This window comes from Uloborus diversus, chromosome 1, assembly GCF_026930045.1.
Source record: "Uloborus diversus isolate 005 chromosome 1, Udiv.v.3.1, whole genome shotgun sequence".
Classification (NCBI taxonomy): domain Eukaryota; kingdom Metazoa; phylum Arthropoda; class Arachnida; order Araneae; family Uloboridae; genus Uloborus; species Uloborus diversus.
This window is the reverse complement of record NC_072731.1, coordinates 3,982,075-4,003,411: the sequence shown is the minus strand read 5'-3', so window position 1 is coordinate 4,003,411 and position 21,337 is coordinate 3,982,075. Positions and strand designations below refer to the sequence as shown.

Here is a 21,337-nt window from a genome sequence, read left to right as displayed (position 1 = left end):
GCCCCCCATTCCAACTTAGTTTTTTGATTCTGAAGCCTCTAAAACCAAACCACTAACCATTTTGACTCCTGTAGAGCTCAGATGTAGGCCATCCCTAGCAATCCAATCTCGTTTACATCTACTCCACACATCAATAAACCTGATACTACGCTTAACGCAAATTTCCTTGAGTACCAGGTTCATACACCTAGCCCGTTGGTTTAACCAACTCCTATGCACTCCATACCTGGGAAGCAAACCAACCACATGGACATTTGCAGTGGCGTACTGGGTCGATAATATGTACCGGGAAAAACACTTGACCGGCGCCTTGCCCTATATTCGTAACTCCCCCCCCCCCCTCCTCCACCAAGCTCAACTCATAAATTAAAATTGACGAATTTCCTATCAGAGGTGTAGATAATCTTCAGCGCCCTCGGATAACTGAAGCTTTTGTGCCCCCTCGCGTTTGTCGAAATGAGAGAAAGTTTTTCTTTTTTTACTTCCTTCGGTGATGTTAGAAAGAGGGGTGTTCTGGGGGGGGGGGGGAGGTATGCTCAACTGGAAGTTTTTTGAAATTGAAGTCCAAAACACGATTGTAGGAAAATCTTAGACAACGTTAGTAAACGGGGAAGGAATGAGGTTTGAGACTCTTAGAAATTTTTCGAAATATGTTTCAAATACGCAATACAGTAAGCTATCTTAGGCGAAGTTAGAAGGGTTGGGTTTCGGAAAATTTCGCCCGGAATTTTTTCCATATTACAGTCTGAAAAACGAAAATTCAGACGTTTTTTCAGCAATTTTGGAGCAATGCTGAGTTTAGAGGTTCTCCTCCAGAATATTTTTAAAAACTAGGTTCTAAAAACAAAACTAATGATGTGGGAAATGAGTTGTTCAGAACTTTTTCTCCGGAATTTTTTTTGAAATTAAAGTCCTGAAACCGTAATGTAGACCATCTTTGATGATTTCAGGGATGAAGATTGGGAATTCTCCTCCGATAATGTTTACAAATTCAAGTCCTAAAAGATAAAAAAGAGACTTTTTTTAATAATAATGGGCAGGAATAGAGTATGGGGCACACTCGCGGAAATTATTCAAAATTGAAATCCTAAATACTCCTTCGTCTGTCATACTTTGATGACATCAGTTGAAAACATGGATTTCGGGGACTTTCCCTGGAAATTTTTTCAAAATTGAGGTCTTAAATCGGAATTTTTAGACGATCTTTAATGAGGGTGAACATTGCGTTTGAGGGGTTCTCCCCGAAAATGTTTTGAAATGGAAATTACAAAAACGTAATTTCAGACTTAAGCTATCTTTGATAACCTGAAAGGAAGAAATGCAGATCAGGTACTCATCCTCGGCAATGTTTCGAAATTGATGTTCGAACTTCTAAAAATTGAACTTTAGACGAGGTCTTATAAATTTGTGACAGGATTCACGTTGACGGAAAGCTCTCCCACAAAACACAAGAGGAGGCTCTCCCACAAAGTTTTTAAATTGATAACTTGGAACCGCTGTTTTAGGCGTTTATAAATGTGTGCTACAGTCGGGAGTGTTCCCTGGGCTGCCGCGAAGTTAAAAAAGTAGAGGGTGTACAGGGGTGGATACAAAGACAGTTTTTTCAGGGGGCAATGGACAGTAAAAAGCAGGGCAGGACTGGACCCCTCAAAGGAGCGCATGATATTTCTGAACCTATTTACCCATTGTAGATGTATACAACGAGGGGAGTAAGGGAGGAGAAAATGTTTTCGCGTGTCATTGCTCATTACTAACTACAAAATTTCTTGCATAGGTGTTCCCACGAGAGGGGCATTAAAATTTTTATTTGGGAGTTTTGCGGTATTTTTTGTGGGGGGGGGGGGGGAGTTGTCTTTCTTAGGATTATAATGTTTTTACCTGCTATCTTTTTTTTTAAATTGACCTTAAGAGAGGGAATTTTATTAGAAGAGTAGTGCAGGGTTTCCCTTTTAATAAAATATGTATTTTTCTAAAATTTAGGGGGTCCGGGGGGTTCTTCTCCGGAGGAAATTTTCAAAAAACGATGTAAAATTATGCATTTTGAAGCCTTATAAGGGGGAAATCGTCACTACAAAAATATCAGAAAATAAAATGGATCAACTAAGTTTTTTAAGGTATATACTTCAACTGAAAATTAAGATAACACACAGTAAAAATTGTTTTGGGGTCGACAAATCAATGGCTGCAGTCGACAGAGAGATAGAGCCACGGAGGAGAAAAGATAATACTTTGTTACCTCTGTTACATCGGCTTTTGGTGTGATTAGTTTTAGAACAACCCTCCAACAGTGGCGCAATTTTTTTTTTCTTTTGGAGCACATTAAAAATTCTAGAAATTGAAGCTTTAAAAACGCGATTGTACGCCATATTTATTGACTTTTGGTTAAGGAATGGAGCTTCAGGGAGTGACCCCGATGTTTTTTTTTTTTTTTTTCAATAGATCGAAATCAATTATTCCTCCCCCTCCAAATTTTCGAAATTGAAGTTTCAAAGACGCAATTGTCGACAAATTTTGAAGATTTTACGAAAAGGAGGTTCTGGAGCTCTTCCCTGAATTTTTTTTCGAAATTATGGTCCTTAAACAGAAGGAATATTTTGTATTCAGGGGCTATTCCGCTTTTTTTTTTTTGCAAGTGCAGTCTAAAGAGCCTAATTTTATATAATTAGAGGAAGGTGGTTCGGGGACCCGTGCCCGTATATTCTCCTTAATTGACGTCTTAAAAACGCTATTGTAATACCATATTTTGTAACCCAAGAGCCGGTAAGTTTTCGAAATTAAAGCTCCAAAAACGCAATTTTCGAACTTTCTGGGCATTTGGGGGCGTCCCCATAAAATTTTGCGGAATTGAAGATTATGCTTTCGGTGTGCGTGTGTGTGGGGGGGGGGGGGAGCTTTCGAAGACTTTCTTATTTACAGTCGAACTAGAAAAAAAGGAAAGGAATGGGGGAGGGGAGATAATTAACTGACCAATAAAAAGTAACTATTAAATATTTTTCATTCAAAGATTTTTTAAAAATAAATTAAGATTTTCCCCCGACAGTATTATGATTTTTCTTTTTTAATTAAAATCACTTTGTTTTCCCCAATACGTGTTATTCAATAATGAAGAACAGTTTTAAAAAACATTCAACTCAGCATTCTGGGGAGGGCTGTGAGCCCCCCTTCTGGTTACACTGACTCAGACAATGCCTTCCAACCAAACAATCTCTAATAATTGCATAGAAATTTTGCAAAAGGAACCTGTAAAGCTTTTATGACATTTCTACTTTAACTGATTACATGACTGATGTCATTGATTTTACTGCTTCTTTTGAACGAATTAAAATAATACTGATTACCGATACACAATTTATAACATTAAATATTTCATTATAATAAAAGGAAAATATGATTCTTTTGGATCTAAAATTATGTTTAAAAAATGTGATTACCGTATCATAGTGTACAAGAAATTGCTCTTTTAATCAAAATTATTACCACATCCAAAGCTAAAGTAGCATGGCTAAACATAAACATAAAAACGTAATATAATGTTATCTGAAAATAACGGAAAATCTATAAATAATTGTGAACGAAGTTTACGAAATAAGTAAATGAGCTGAAGTCAATAATGGCAATTGTGGAATCAGATAAGAGAAATTATGAATTATCAATATATGTACATAAGGATGCTTCTTTAAAAGGAAAAGCGGACATTTTCCTAAAAAATAAGTAAAAGGTTATCATAAAGTTTAAAGGAATAATTTAATAAATATCTTCACAATGATAAAAGTCGTCTCATTTCTTGACTTCACAGAGTTCATCAATAACTTTTTCATTGTAAATTGTAAAAAGTTTCTGTTATATCCTGTCTTTTCAAAATTCAAGCTGGCAAAAACGGACCCTTCAAGAAACTATTTGCCTGCAACAGAGCATAAAAAAATATCCTTAAAGACCTGAGAAAATGGGGGAAAGGGGGCAGCCCGGATCTACGTAACCGCAGACGCCGCAGTACGGGGAGCGGGGCACACCGCAGAGGGACCCACGGCCCGAGAGACCAAAGAATCTTAGTTAAAATAAATAAAAAATGTGTGCTCAAATTTAAAAAGGTGAAAATATTTTCAACATTATTATAAAAATCAGGATATAAGCCCCTCATAACTGCTCAAACCCTTAAACAAATATTAAATAAAAATAAATTTAACATTTAAACAAATGAGCTCATAATTATGGTAGAAATATTGAAGCGGTCAAAAACAAACAACAATAGGGAAGTTGCAACCAATTAAATGTTCATATTTTGACTATTGGCTATTGTTAATTGACCCTCAAAACAAAAAAATTCACCATCGCCGAATTTTAAAACACCGTGATTGATTTTTAATGAATTTTTAAAAATCCACGCGCAAAAAGTGCGCTCTTCTGAAACGTCACGAGCTTACGTCACAGGGCACTAATGGGCAGCCTTCCGCCGAAGATCCCTTGTTTTCGCTAGGGACATTTTGAGCGCGCTGATATTTTTATTTTTTAGAAATTCAATAATTCTTTTGAACACACTATGGAGGCTGGATTCGTTAAAGCACAATCTAAATAATCTTCCTCAAGTAACATCAATGGTGATAATTCGGATTTTCCGAGAGGATGAGAGGTTTAATGTTAAAGAAACGGTAGGAGTTAAATGCGAGGTGATAAGCCTTTTAAGTTTCGTCTTCGAAGTCAACTTCGAAGCACGTCGGCTTCTCCCGTATCGGAAGGGCGCATGACGTCACTTCCTATGCCATTTGACATCACAAGCGCTTGAACTTTAAAAATTAATTTAAAAAAACTACTTATCGTATCGCAAAATTTTTTCCACCTATGATGATCATACATGTTACTCTATCAAAAATAAAATTGAAAACTCGAAAGCTTCCCTATTACTCGTTTTTAAAAATTAGCGATTAAAGGATTGCCGTAAAACTTATGCACTTCAGAATTTCCAGGTGTCAGGATAAGAAAGTAGAAAAATCGTCAAAGGGAAAAAAATATTTTTTAAGCGACAAAAAAAGAGGAGGGTGAAATCAGAGCAACGTGAAGTCTTCATGGGGGCGCTTCGCCAGCGCCACGAAATTTGCAATTACTTCACAATAAGAGAATTATGAAACTATTGAAATATTCCGCGGTGCTCCTGAATCATGAATAACACTAAAGGGCTGTGCAATGCTGTTATTTCAGTTTTATTAATTTTTCGCTGTTAGTTATGATTAGTTATATCAGTGGCGAATCCAGGGAAGGAGCTACGTGTTTTTTGTGTGTGTGGCTGCAGCCTGCAGCCGCACTACCCGCCCGCAAATTTGATGAAACCGAAGTTTTTGCTTTTCTTTTACTTCGTTGGAACCGACATCAAGACGATATAAAAAAAAAATCGACCTCAGCCCCCGCCCCCCTCCTGGACTAAAACCCTTGCCTTGCCACTGAGTTATATAGTGAAGGGCGCCGTAGGAAGGTTAGATGTTCAAAATAGGCGCCTTGGTTCACAAAATCTTGTAACCACGGTAATAGACAAAAATTTAAATGGAAAGATGTATTAGTTTCATTTGAGTTCAAGTCGGTGCTACTTATTGTACTATAAAAAAAAATCCTATGAAGTAGTACGGTCGTCTAACTTGTTCATTTCACAGCGCACTAAGGACACCGGCGCACCGGGAATTCTCCCGGTATCCCGGCGGCCCAGTACGCCACTGGACATTTGCCGAACAGTTTGTTGCTTTGTCCAACAGGGAATCCCATTCCTTTGTAAACTCATCATTGTTACTATGGCCTACATCGTTAGTTCCCACCAACAAAGTAACTACATCCTCTTTATTAAATACCCCCTTCTTTTCAGCAACCCTATTTACATCTCTTACCCGAGCCCCTGGGAAACAACATCTAGCCACCTTACGTCTAACTCTGCCTATTGAGTTTCCCACCTCACGCACCATTGAATCTCCCAAAATTATACCCTTTGTTTCCCAGTCAGTCGCCTCAGCAATAACTTTCCCCTTTACCTCTGGAATTTTCCCACTATCTAACACACAGCTAATGCCAACCTCCTTTTTGCTAACTTCCCCCTTTCCCTCTGGAGTGTTTACCCCATCTACACGCCTACAGCCTAATGCTAACTCACCCTAAAAAGTAAGCATCCTAACCCTGATTTCTGAGAGTTCAACACAATTTGTGCAAATGAAATCTTTCTCAGACTCATCCTTCCCCTTAAACAAGCAGAACATCTGACATAGGTCACAAGAAATCCACTTGTCCCCTTTACCACTTTTAACCTCCTTCATTATGCATATAACTCCCATTCTGGCTCAAAATGGTACACTTAAAAAGTCAATACAAAAATACAAAATTGGAGAAATAATGCTAATTATTAGAATTAGAAAGCATTGGAAGTAAAAGATACAAATATTACTAAATCCTAAGACAAGCAGTAAATTAAAATAAACAAGTTACACCCTAAACAAAGCAGTCAGGCTTAACAAGAAATCAGCACAATTTAGGCTTAGCTACACAGAATAGAAAAACACTTTAAGAAAGCAAGTAAATCAAAAATAAGACTTAAAAGCACAAGAATACTTAATTATATGATAAAATACAATAAAAATACTGAAACTAAAGTAGTAAAATAAACAATTACAGTAAAAAATCACTTATCTCAGGAGCAGCAAAAACACTCCCCAGCAACTGTAGCGCCCTCTAGCGGCGAAAAAAACAAAGTATGTTGCAGATTTTCGTTCCGACTAGGACCCGAACCTAGGGCCACTCGTTTGGAAGCCCACCGCTCTAGCCATCGGGCTATCGGAGCTATTATTTAAAGTTTTTCTTTTTTTCCATTCTTTTTAAGCCATACCATAGTATTTGCAGAACTTTGCTGATTTGATACTCTTTTGAATAAAATTAATTGTTCATGGCTTGAAAAATTGTGCATGTGAGAAGTTTTTTCTTTTTTTTTTTTAAATTGCTACAAGTCTGATTATTTTTAGCTTGACTGTTGACAGATTAAAAAATTGATCTCTCAGTTTTATCATAATTAATTTTATTTATCATTTGAATTTTTTAAAAAAAGGCAAGACCATTAAAAGGAATGAAAAAAAAAATCTAGTTCCATGCCCTTATGAACCAATTTTTTTATCCAACTCATTTAAACAGCTTTTGAACTTATTTGCCTTCTGCACCATAAAATGGCCCTTTTGTGGTTTTTTTTTTTTTTAATTTGAGAAGGACTCATTTTGGGGCATTTCAAAGAGAGTTTGGATTAATTTTACCAACATTTTTATTCTTTCAATTATCTCGTTTGAATTGTACAGTCCTTTCCAAGCTATTCAGTTGTGCAAAATTGGAAAAAAAAACAAGAACAAACTAGAACATTTCTATTGAGTAGAATTTAAAGTTGTTTGCAATTATGAAAGGAGGAAAAATAGTCTTCACATTTTCTCAGGTATGTTGATTCTACATCCTTTTTGTTGAGTATTAGTCTTTTATCATATTTTTAATAATTTATAATTATTGTTGACAACATAAGTTCTTTTACGTATTAATAGTATAAATATGGCATGATTTTTTTGTTCAAATTAAGTAGCTTAACTTTTACTGTTTTAAAAAAAGAACAGTGAATATTGTTCATTAAAATAGGATGACGATTAAATGTATTCATAAAAGTAGAATGACGATTAAATATATTCACAAAAATAGGATGACCTTTAAATATATTCACAAAAATAGGTAGTAAGATAAAAATCCTGGATTGGCCCCTGGTATTGATGGGGAGGGGGGGTATCATTACATGGAATGCTTGGAGCATTTTCAAAGTGTTTTGCCAAACTAATCAAAGTAAGGAACCTATTTGCTAATCAAAAAGTTGACATAAACAATGTTGCTGACATTAAAAATTATTTTATCAGCTAAGCAAGGAATTAATCAAGCCTAAAATATCCATTAAAATGAAAAAAAATCTGCCAAGTAATAGAAAAACAACTCTAAAATGTTAAAAATACGCCAAATAAATATATGGGTCATTCTCCAGAAAACGTAACTTTTAAACACAAATATTTTTCAATTTTGAAACCTTTTGTTTTCTTTTTTTTATTCTTACATGAAAGTGTCACCTACTAGAAGTAACCGTAAACAATGGCTCAGCTAAGTTCCAATTATTTTACTCATAAATAAAAAATTAAAAAATGCCTTGTTCACGGAAATAAAACGAGCTGATGTGTGCATCACATGACTTCCTTTTGCACCAATTTAATGTTATTTCCCTATTATTGCAATTTTAATGTGATTCTCTCTCTAACTCTCTAAATATCACCAACAATGGCCACATTGAAACCAGATTTAAAAAAAAAATTAAAAAAAATCATCAAATGTCGCCAAAACTTGGCGAACAAAAGACTGGCGATATATCGGCAAGTGTCCGCCAAATTATAATACCACTTGAGTTTGCATCGAAACTAACAATGAATTCCCCCCAAAAAGGGGCAAAAGACCCCTTTGGAAACACTCGAATGCAACCAAAAAAGGAGGTGCACAACTAGACACCACTAGAAATCTACGTACCAAATTTCAACTTTCTAGGACATACCTTTCTTGAGTTATGCGACATACATACACATATACACATACGCACATACATACGTACGTACAGACATCACGAGAAAACTTGTTGTAATTAACTCGGGCAAACTTCAAAATGGATATTTCGGGCGTCTATACGTTCCTAGGCATATATCCACATGTGGTCGGGTCGAAAAAAAAACCCAACATTCATTTGGGGGTGAGCAAAATGGAAATTAAGGCCGATTTTTGAGTGAAAGTTTTTTCGCGAATACAATACTTCCTTCTTTGTAAAAGGAAGTAAAAAAAAAAGATAATTTTTTTATAATGTTTAAAAATCAAAGCCAAGTTAATATCAAAGTAGTAATTATGTTAATTGTGCAAACAATGAGCTGTTTTAAAGATTAGTGGGAATATAATATTAAGTTCTCATAATTAAAGTACGGCTTAATTAATAGTTATTGTTTTAGTTCAAATATGTGTTGAAAATAGTATTTAGTAAATTAGAGAATATACTGGCAATTTATAATTGTGGTAGAATGCCTAAGATTGATGTATTTCCCCTCCATCATTTCTTTTCTTTTCACAAATGATGACATTGATATGGTCTGTCATGGAGGTGAGAAATTTTGCATTAATATTGGCCTAATGGATACATTTTTCAGGGAAATATGTTTTCTTCGTTGCTACAATCTGCACATGTTAAGCATATGAAAATATGTTCACTTTGTTTTTTACATTAATTTACATCCCTGAAATTCAAGTTCACGGAGGTAAGAAGTCAAAATAGCCACACCAAGTTTTTAAAGCAAAATCTATCTTCTTGGTTTTCGACAAAAAGCTCACAACTTCAACTATGGCTGAAAATAAACAACGGGGCTTCCTTGTATCATGGAAAATAAAATGTGATGTCATTACTGCCACGTGTTAATGAGGAATGGCATTTTGTGTTCGGGTAATGAAGGTGATAATTTTTTGTGTGACATGATTACTTAAGTAGAAGCACAAATTTGTAAATTACAGCATTTTTGCTGTAATTTACAAATTTGTGCTTCTACTTACGTTGTTTGGTCTGACTTTACTATTCAGCACAAAGGTATTTATTTATCTTATGATTACTTATCCTGAAAAACGAACTGAAACACAACATTAAAAAATTAAATACACTTAAACAATTAGTATTTGAGACACTTGTGAAAGGAATAATAAGTAAGTATATACATTGATTAAACTAGTTATTAAGCAACATAAATAGTCACGCCAGGTGTGTGACATACCACGGAGAAGAGAATTCACATGTTGTCAGCCAAAAATATGCTAAAATAAAAATATTGTTAAAAAATGTTGGCTGTTTAGATATATTTTTGATGAAATTAAAAAGCATTGTTAATTGAATTGTTCCTCAAAGTTTTTAGTGTAAAAGGCGTGCGACAGAAAGAAAAGTTTGAAGCGTTTACCTATAAAAGCTATATATGTTACTACCAAGACTTACGCTATTGAAATATGTGATTATACACTGTATTTCAATCGCGTACAGTTGAACAATTAGTATTTGAGACACTTGTGAAAGGAATAATAAATAAATATATATATATACTTTTAATTAAACAAGTTATTAAGCAACATAAACAGTCACAAGGGGTGTGACATGCCACGGAGGTGAGAATTCTTGTAATGTGAACGAAAAATATATTAAGATAAAAATTATTGTTAAAAAATTGTTGGCTGGTTTAAATAGATATATTTTTGATGAAATTAAAAAGCATTGTTAAATGAATTGTTCCTTAAAGTTTTTGCTGTAAAAGGCATGTGGCAGAAAAGTTACACTTTTTGAAGAATGACCCATATGAATATATGAATTCATTAAAAACAACAAATATTTCTCTAAAATGTAAGATTCATTTTTAAAAAATCCACCAATTTAGTTTTAAAAGCCACAAAATTACATTAAAATATTATGTAACATCAATCTCCCCAAGCGAACATGGTACCTTAATCCTGCAATATTTTGGCTTTCCATAGCATATGTTTCCTTTTCAACTCCAACTTTAGGAAAAAAAAAAAAAAAATTAAATAAATAAATTGATTACTTGAGAGGAAGAAACCTTCAGAAATCTGTTATTTGAAAAGTGTCAAAAGCCACTGTTTCATGTTTACTTAAGTTCAGTCATGAAATTTATTTAATTTTGAGCAATTACGATTGCTTATTGTTCTCACTTGACTGTTTTGATGTCCTTTGATTTTATTTTCCCACCAGCACCCTCTGCCAGCATCACCGTCGACCGGCTCCTCACGATGCTGCTCCTACAGCGAAAACCGTCTCCAGGTTGCATCCATGTCATACATACACAACTACACACACATGCACGTGCACACACACACACACAAACACATACACCTACACACACTAACACATACACGCAACTACCCACACATTCATGCCTGCACACAGACACAAACACATATGCCTACACACACATACACATACCCCCCCCCCACACACACATACACATACCCCCCCCACACACACATTCATATACACAACTACCCACACACTTATGCCAGCACACAGACACAAACACACATGCCTACACACACATATCCCCTACACACAAACCACATACCCCCCACACACAAACACACATGCCTACATACACACACTCATGATTGCAAAAAACATAATTTGAATTCAAGATGTCAAAATTCAAATTAATTTTTTTTTATTTTATTAAAAATTAATTTCAGAATTAATAGTTTATTTTTGTTTCAGGCAACAATTAAAAAGCGATGTGTGCTGCCCCTTCTGAATGGTTGCTTGGTGGACCTAATTTTCATCTCACCTGTAAGTGGTTGTATGTATTCATTTTATCTTATAAATGGATATAAATAAACAAATACTGCCCAAAATTTATAGACTGAATAGAATTATGTGGTAAGCTTTCACTCATGCTTGTAATAAAATTTAATTTTACACTACTTGATTTTCTTTTAGTATTCATAGGACTCAATTTATGCTGCCTGTCCTATTCTCATTATTGCAGAAAAATAATGAAAATAATTGGGAAAAATTCAAATAACAAAAATAAAATGCTTTCATTATGATATCAATAAGAAATTTGAAAGCATAAAACTGTAAATTTAAAATTAAAAGAATCAGAATGCTAAATTTAACAGCACTGAGAATTATTAATTACAGAGAAAAGTCTAAAGTTAAAACCAGAAATTGATACGGGTATCCATAATGTTCAAAATTTCGAACGAATACTGAGCAGCTGACACTGCAAAAGGCACACATAACAACAAAGGAGATTACAATGTTTCAGAATCAGAATGATTGCACAATGCGTAAAATGTGACAGGAAGTAAAAGGTAATGCATAAAAACAGCACACAAGTTCATTTCTTCTTTTACACCAATGACCATTTCTTAATTCCTTAGCAAGAAAATGAAATACAATAAGAATAATAGCAGGCAAATATTTTAAACTATAGTTGGGGCAAACCTAACCTGGCAGCGTCGTAATGATGCGGTTAGGATTTGCGTAGCCTTAACATTGCTGCTAGGTTAGGCTTTCCCCGACAAAAGTGCTTTGAAGAAACTCTAAACATATATTATTTTATAAATATATTCAGTAATCCTGAATTCTTTCATGAAGCTAACAATAGAGGAGTCCAGAAAAAGTGCTCCTGGCAAAATGAAATTTTTTTTCACATAAAAAGGAAACAAATCTTATTTTTAGACTAAAGTATGCCTGCACGTTTTAAATTTCAGGATTAATTTTGATATAAAACATTATCAGATTTTGGCTATATTTGACAGCACAAAGACAGCAACAAAAAAATGTTTTTTAGAGAGATAAATTCAAAAGCTATATTTTTCTTTTTTTTTTTTTTCAGAAAAACTTATGAAACACCATAGAAATAATCGCTCTACTATAATTATGTGTCATAAATTCAGAATAAAGACTTTTAATAAGTCTTCAACCTTAGAAAATACCCAGACCACTTTTTTTTAGTCACACTCAGTGGCGTAGCTACACTTTCTGCCCTCCAGGGTGGTTCCTCAATTTGCCGACCTTTTGACGGGAAATAGCTAGTACATAAAGCATTAAAAGTATTTAACACTTTCAAGTCTGAGCTATTTTGACCGCATATATTCCTCCAGACTAAGTTTTTTTGGTACTTTGCATGATGTTTTTTAAAAATACTTGGAAGATGTGTATTGTAGTAATTTTTTTATTGTATTACATACTTCAAGATGTTATCTTTCATAATAAAGGAACAATTTGAATTTTAAAAAATCAATTTTTAGCAAGAAATTGTTGAAAAAAGCATGTTAGAAACTAAAAAAAGAAGAGTTCCGCATAGGAAAACATCATTCTTAACCATAAAAGTTTATCCAGACTAAATTAAAAACTTACTTAAATCTTGAACAAATATCTGAAAATAAATTTTATTTGTAAATAAACATTATTTAATAAAATTTACTTTTGTATCGCACATTTCAAAGCACAAAGTGGAATTTAAACCATAGAGTTGAGATTACGTAGAGGAACCCAGACAGCATTTTCCCCTTCAGGAGAAGCGCTTCAGAATGGCTCTCAAATCACATGGTGGAAAATTGCAATATCTGGCTTTTATCGCATATCTTGGCGAGCTTCTCTAACCAATAGTGAGAGGGGCAATAAAATGCTAAAAAAAGGATTTTTCCACTTACCTTCTCAATTTTTTCCATGTCATCTTCAAGTTTCTTCTGTTGTTTATATTGCTTTATTCCTTTCTTTTGAATCTAGAGAAAAATTTTATGAAACATAATTTAAGGTGATAAATCTGATAAAAGTGAAAAAGTATACGTTATCAACTATCAAAATATAATTCATTTGCATGTAGTTCTGCCATAGCCTTGGCTTAGGGGCGTAACTATGCTTCAAATCACTGCTGTTATATATTTCAAATATTTATATTTTTGCTATTATCTGGTTAGATAATTAGAAAATAATATAAATAGTTTATAATATATTTCAAATATTTATATTTTTGCTATTATCTGGTTAGATAATTAGAAAATAATATAAATAGTTCTATGGATTTACAGTAAATAAACAGTAAAAGAGAAAAGGTACGAAAAGATTTTTAAACATTGGAACATACTTTTAAAAATATACAGCCCAAATATTTTACTATCTGATATAATGCTAAAACTATTTAAATTTTCTATATGTTTTCCTTTTCTAAGCTATTAACTTATTTAATTAGCTTTTTAAAATATAAAAGAGCATGTTCTGTTAGCTTAATTATGCAGCATATTCCTAAATGCCTAAAGACTCTACAGGGTGACCAGCAAAGGACTCCCTGGTTTCAAAATTAAATATCTCGAAAACCAAGGACGATATTGGAATAAAATAAACTGTATGTTTATTGTGAAACCCATAAAAGTCATATGCCAGAACTGGTAAATTAATTTTAAAAACTGCCAACAGGTGGCGCTGCACAATATAATTGCAATAAAAGTCTCCATAAATAGTGCAGTGAAAAGGTTTATTGTTTCAGCAGTAGTTTAGACACTCAGATATGCTTACATATACACTAGAAATTATCGTCCAACCCCTTTGCAGCACTATTTAAGGAGACTTTTATTGCTATTAGTGTGCAGCGCCACCTGTTGGAACTTTTTAAAATTAATTTACAAGTACTTGCATATGACTTTTATGGGTTTCACAATAAACATACCATTTATTTTATTCCAATATTGTCTTTTGTTTTTGAGATATTTAATTTTGAAACCAGGGAGTCCTTTGCTGGACACCCTGTAAGTGTCCTATATAGGTCCAAACAATAATACACTTTTGGTGCAATAATTACAGGCAGAAAAAGAAAAATTTGTCTCAACCTCTTGAATCCTTTTCTGAACATTTTCCTGATGCCGCTTTCCTCTTTCATGAAATTCAATACTCTAAATGCAGAAAAAAGGAATCAATGAACAAAATTTTTCAGAATAGTTTATCCAGTGATTAAATCACGTAAAAATAAATTTTTGGGGCTACCCCATTTTAAATTTGTTTTTTAATCTCTTCTATCTCTCTCTCTCTCTCACACACATTTGAAACATGATAAAGGGACCTGAAATCCTAAAATCTACAACCAACTCGAAGAATATATGAACAAAAAACTTAGAATTACCAGCAAAAAAGATATTTATTATAAAACACAATTATTACTCTAGTGCAAAAAGCATGTTATATTTAACTTAGACAACAAGAAAACACTTTGAAAATGATTGATAACCAAATTTCTCTATGAGAAGATTTCATTTCTGAAGCAATTCCAATATATATATATATATATATATATATATATATATATATATATATATATATATATATATATATATATATATATATATATATATATATATAAATAATAAAAGTGAAAAATATTGAAAAGACCACACCAAAAGCCCATAGATGCGCAACGTAGCAAAACTAAAAAGCCAAGTAAATATAAAATAAGCAAGCCAAATTCCAAATATTAAACAAATTATATAAAAATAATGATGATAAAAAGGAAAATTGCAAATAGCTATTAAATAGGAAAAGATAAAGTATGAATCCAGAGCTCATCAGCTGCGGATTATTCATTAAATATGGTCAAAAGACCAAAATTTTTTTAACTATGAACTAAAAGAGAATGCTTAAGCTCTAGTACATGCAATATAGAGTAACATTGGGCAAATGCACCACATGCTAAACTATAAACAATAAACAAGAGCTCAAACCTAAAACCCCCTGCTTTTAAGATAAATAAATACCATTGTGCTGAACAGTAATTGTTTGTCTTACTTTACCCCTGCTTTTAGTTTTAGGTATCTGCATTTATCTAAATATATATTTAGAAAAATCCAGACTTTAGAATTGTAGGTACCATGAAAGGTATTCTTGAACAATTGGAAAAGTGATTTTTATCAATTCAAGAGCACGAACAATGCAGTGAACTCTCTCTATTCTGAACACTCATGGGACCGAACAAAAGTGTTCAGATTATGGGGGTGCTCATTACAGAGGGAGACTGGATAATGCATGTATATTTATTCCATTGCATTAATGGACTATGTTCTGTACTTTGCCTAGTGAGCTATACCAGTTTTACTGAAATAGAGCTGTTGAATTTCATATTGGTAGCTAGTGCAATGTCTAATTCAACTTAGTAGGACTTAAACTTTTGCATTTACTACTTTCCTTTTAAATTTAAAAAGGTTTACATAACGCTCAACAGTAAAATATTACGATACCGCTATCGGTACAATACTTGGATAAGGAAAGAGAGTAATTTTTAATGTTTTTGCATTGTGTATTCCCATGCAAGGTACTGTTTGACCACGTATTGTAAGTAATTCGGCAAGCCAAGTAAAGACGATTCCATCTGAATGAATCTAGCAGGGGAGAAGGGAATATAACCATGGGATTTTTATGCACGCGTTTTATAATGTCACTAGTGCCTTATTCATTTATTGCATTCTCTAAAATAAAATAGGTTATACAAAAATAGTTACTATGGAAAAACAACAAAAAGAAAATAAAATATTTTCATTTCGTTCAGGAACGTAAAAGCAAAATGGTATGCTCAAAACTTCGTTATGAATAAATATAAATCAATTAATTTTTGCCGTAAGAATATAGATCAAATATACTTCAGATTTAAAATATGCTGATATGAGCCAATTTTCATTTTTACAAAACTAAGGCTAAATAATGGAGAAGCAAAAGTGCACATCTGAAACAAACCACCTAACATCCCTATAAACTAATAGATACGTCCATTTCCGCCTATAAACTGGATATTAGCCTTTCCATGTAATGGATGGTCAGACAGTACGTGTTACATCCAAGTGAAAATGTTTCCGGGTGATTCTCAACCGCATTTTACTTAAAACAAGGTTCATACTCCAAAATGAATTTCAAGAGTTTTCAGGAGTCAAAAGCAGAATTTTCAGGAGTAATAACACAAGTGGTTTTTGTGTATTTAGTATATAGTACTTCATATATTATGTATTTGTAGTATATTTAGTATTATCGATGCTAAATATACTACAAAATAGCAACAGCACTACTAATTAGCAATAAAGAAAATACGCTGAATAGCAGTTAACACAAAACCTAGGACGGTGTTGGGATCATGAAACGTAATGGGCGTGTTTGAATGGCGTAACCGGTCAGTCGGTTCAAAACACACCCTATGTCTTTGCGAAAAGCAATGGGTGCTCTGTATAAAACGAGATTTTTGATGGGCTCTTTTGATATGGCAGCTTAACAACATGGAATTAAAATTAGCGATTGTTAAAGTTTTATTTTAAGATTGATGAAGCACTTTTACTAGTAAAAATTTTTTTCAGGAGGAGAGGGGAAAAATCAGGAGATTAAAAAAAAATTCAGGAGTTTTAAGGGCCCTTAGAAGAAAAAATTAAATTTCAGGAGTTTTTCAGGATTTTCAGGAGGAGTACGAACCCTGTTAAAAGGTCTTGAATACTACTTGATATAATCATTGGATTCTTGAAATATAGTACAGTTTCAGAAACTTCAGGTTCATATTGCTCAGTTAAATTACTTGATGTGACGCAGTAATATTCAGGAAAGTAATTTTTCCTCTCCATCTACCCCTTAATGCCCTTCAATCATCGACAAAATTGCAAATGTATTTCAGGCTTACCAATTTGATTCATAGGAAATCTCAGGTACTGGTTGTAAACATGTTCAGTTTATAGAGAGGTAATAATTAAACAGGGTTAAAGAAAAGAGTTCATAATACTGGGGTGCTCATATTATAGGGTGTTCAGAGTACAGAGAGGTCAGCCTATGGTAAGTCTAAGGAGTTTCGCCGAGACCATCAAAATGTGTTCAGAATATCGGGGTGTTCACAATAGAGAGTGTTCAGGCAGAAAGTCCACTGCAACTGTGTTTGATATCAGATTCAACAAAATTCAAGAGAGGGACACAGCAATAAAATTAAAATTAATAACCTGTGTAAAAATATGAGCATGAAACCAGCAGAAGAGTCAAAAAAAAATATTCCCACTCCTTTGAACCTAAATTTTTCTGTAGCAGTTTAAAATAAAATTGCAAACCTACGACAAAGTGAAACATTGGCAGAAACTTCAACTCAAAGTGAAATAAGAGAAATTGACATATTTTCTAGAACCGCTACTTGAAAGAACAAAATAGTTTTCAAAGTGGCAAAAATTTAATTCCCAAACCTATCCCAATTGGTCAGAAAGTACCTTTCAGAACCACGTTTTCAAGATGTACCAAATTTAAAGAACACTTATTTTCCAAATCTGGTAATTTAAAAAAAATGCTCTATCACACTAGTGCAGCCAGCAATGCCTTCTGAAGGGGGGGGGGGGGTAGATGAAAAGTACCTTCTGAAGAGGATCTTTTGATCAAAAATACCTTCTGAAAGGGTTTTTTGGTCAAAACAGTACTTTTAAATATGTACAAACTACCATATTAAAATTTGTATTTATGTTAAAACCAATTCCTCTGGGGGGTGTTTTTACCCCCCACCCCCACTGTGCCACTGATGTAGTGTGATTTTAAAAATGCAACTTTAATTTTCAAAATAGCTGAAGTGAATCCTAATTTTAAGAAAACTAAACACTTGATTTTAAAACATGTCAGAGTCCTAGTATAGTTTTGCAGAAAACTAAAAAGTCGTTCACGCCAAGAAAATCTTCACCTGAAATGGCTTTTTCCCATCATTCCCATTTTCTCCTTAACAGAGGTAACACTTTAAATTACAACATTCTACAAACAATTTTTGACATAAAAGGAAATAAAACAACAATAAAAGGCACTAATCTGCATACTTGTCAACATTCTTAGATCATTTTTAACTTTTTGCACAAAGATATTTATTTAATTTAAAAGATTGTAAGATTTCATATATTTTTAAATTTTGAAGCAAAGAAAGTTAGCAACTTGCATGTAGAGAATAACAACATTAATGCAGTGAAACAGAAGGAAATGAACTATTTTTACCGCTTTATTGTCCGCAAACCAGCATTTACACATATCACAAAACTTGCGGGGCAACGATTTCCAATACTCAGACCTAATTTAAAAGAAAATAATACAATTAAATCCATTGAATTTCTTTGCTACTAAATAATAAAAACATTGCACCAGTACTCTTGAAAACTTCCATTTAGTAAATCCTGATGGGGAATGACAAAGATAAGTTGGAACTCAACTTATCTTTGTCATAAGACCGTAGAATTATGAAAAAATGTGTGCAAAACAAGACAAAAACAGAAATTTAAATGTTGTACAATGTTTCAAATTACATGCAATATACTAACAGCGTGGTTATGCCATCCAAAAACAAGTTTTGTCATTGTTGTGGACTCATCAGTCCGGAACAGTCAATTACGGAGTCGGAGGAAGATGTCATTCCATCAGCCATGTTTATGTGGATCTTTTCCTATCTCGGAAAATCCTCCCCGAAAATCTAAAACTTAACCATATTCCAGTTCAGTAAATTACCGCCCAATAGCCAGGGCTAAAGCAGAAATACATGAAATACACCGCCAGCTCAGTCATTTCCAGCCGAGGACTGCAGGCATGGTATACTGAATATACCATGCCTTGCCTTCAATATTCGAGTTGAACCGAACCATAGTTTCGGTCACTCGTCTGGCCTGCACTAATTCTATATTAGCTACCAGTTTGTTTGGCACTCTTGGCTTCCTTAAGAGGTTTACCATCTCCAGCTCAGTCACTTTCCTATGCCGGGCTGATGAGTGCTAATAAGCACGAAACTGCAGTCCTCGGCTGGAAATGACTGCGCTGGCGGTGTATTTCATGCATATTCCAGTTGTTTCCCGGGTAACTGTGGATCTTTCTGCCATCTGCTATAGACAGGAGTAAATGCAGGGTTTTCACCAGAATGCAGTTTGGGAAAGAAGCTTGTTTACCAGCTGGTTATAGCCGCTAAGGATGCTGGGTAAAACCGCTTTCTGGGGCTCGGCGGTACAAACTCTTTTTGCAAGTGAACGGTGTATTTTCCATCCGTTTCCCCCCCCCCCCCCAGAGTAGGAGCAGGGAAATGCGAGGTACAAAAGTCTAATGTAAATGCAGGTATTGAAGCTCAGAGTGTCAACAAAATTGGTAGCTAAAATAAATTTGGCACATCTGCAAGAGTCGGCCATAATGATGTGGTTCAACTCTCAGGGGTCAATCCAGGAATTTTTTTCCCACTACCTATTTTTGTGAAAGTATGGCATCAATATTCTATTTTTGTGAAAGCTTTTCTTTTCTCTTATCAGCATTGTTTTTGAGGTTTTTAAAGGAAAATTTTAGTTGCTCATTTACTATTATTTCTGAGAGGGTTTTTTTTTCCGGGGAGGAGGGGAGGGGCTAAAAACCTAAGAGGTACGAAACATACCATCATATTTCAGCCCCAATAGGCTTTGTACTGTGTCCAATTCAGGAACTTGTAAAGAAAAAACAGCCCCCTTCCCCCTTCCAAATAGATGCTAAAAGATAGCAATAAAATTGCGTGGCTGCACTTTGGCGAAAAACGGCAAACAATGAGTTAAAACACAACAAAATAATCAGTATGCAAGCTATCATATCATGTAGTTCATTTAAATCAGTAGAGCATTTTATTTTATGAGTAAATTTTGTTTTAAACAGAGAAACAAATTAAAATGCTGGTTTTTGTGAAATTTTTGATTTTTTAATATTGTTTTTGTAACTGCTGATTTTCAAAGTTAGTCTTGTGAAGCTGCTGATTTTATTACTTGATTTTTGTGAAAGTGCCGTTTTTAAAATAGGATTTACGTGGAGGTACCAAAAAACGGTGGTAAAATAAGCAGCCTGTATTGGGCCCTGACTCTTCAATTGAAGGCAAAGCTTGGATTGGTAAGCTACAGCCCCTAAAGCAGAACTACAACCCAAGCTTTGCCTTTAATATCAATAACACTGTAATGCTCTTGGAATGAATTTAATTGCAACTTTCAAAATTGCAGGCAACAAAGTTAATTATTAAAATATAGAACACTCAAATGTAGATTCTTAAGTAAGAAACACCAAAAGTTCTTAAATAGCAAAATTACTTCTTAAGTTAAGCAATAATGGGTCCACTATAAAACCAAACCAATGAAAATCTTTAGACCTTTAAAATGGAAAAGTGGACAAAAGCAGGACCTGATGAACTGTGCAGTGGCAATAAAAATAAAAAAAATATACCACACCAAATTCAGCAAACATTATGACACTATCGAACAGTATCACTATGAAAATATAGCCTATAATTTCAATCAAACTCTTCATTAAATAAGAAGTAAGGAACGTAACAGAAAGAAACTTACATAATAAAAAAAGTTCAATAATTTAACACAGGATACTTAAGTTCAGAAATTACTCTCTGTCAGTCTCAAGACAAGCAATAACGATAATGATCTTTAATTAGAAAGCGAATAATTATAAAGTATTGACACATTTTCAAGCATAAATTAAAGGAAAAGATTTGAGAACAGGGACAACGCAACGGCACCCCAAGAATTTGAAAAACAAAATGTAAACAAAGCGTTTAGAGTAGCAACAGTCACAGTTACAGACGAAGGAAGAGCGAAATGCGAATAAGATTGCGGAGCATCTAGCTCTCTACCTGGGGGGGTTGGGGGGGAGGAATAAAGTTTTGACGGCTGGACAGGGTTTCCGCTACGGTCGCATTTTTCGCATAATGCGAAAACACTATCTGAATTGCGAAAATAAAGCAATGCATTTTCG

The 21,337-nt window shown here is 33.9% G+C and overlaps 1 protein-coding gene across 1 annotated transcript in view; it reads right to left on the bottom strand.

The window, feature by feature from the left end:
• The window catches only part of LOC129234398 (WW domain-binding protein 4-like), a 42,337-nt gene extending 21,224 nt beyond the window's left edge, over positions 1-21,113 (bottom strand). The window contains exons 1-4 of the mRNA XM_054868394.1: positions 20,917-21,113; positions 18,584-18,656; positions 14,443-14,505; positions 13,270-13,341 (exon numbers count right to left, since the gene is read on the bottom strand). Coding sequence (XP_054724369.1) covers positions 13,270-13,341; positions 14,443-14,505; positions 18,584-18,656; positions 20,917-20,918 — 210 coding nt within the window. The 5' untranslated portion in view covers positions 20,919-21,113. The remainder of the gene's footprint in view (positions 1-13,269; positions 13,342-14,442; positions 14,506-18,583; positions 18,657-20,916) is intronic.
• Between the last annotated feature and the right edge of the window lie 224 nt (positions 21,114-21,337).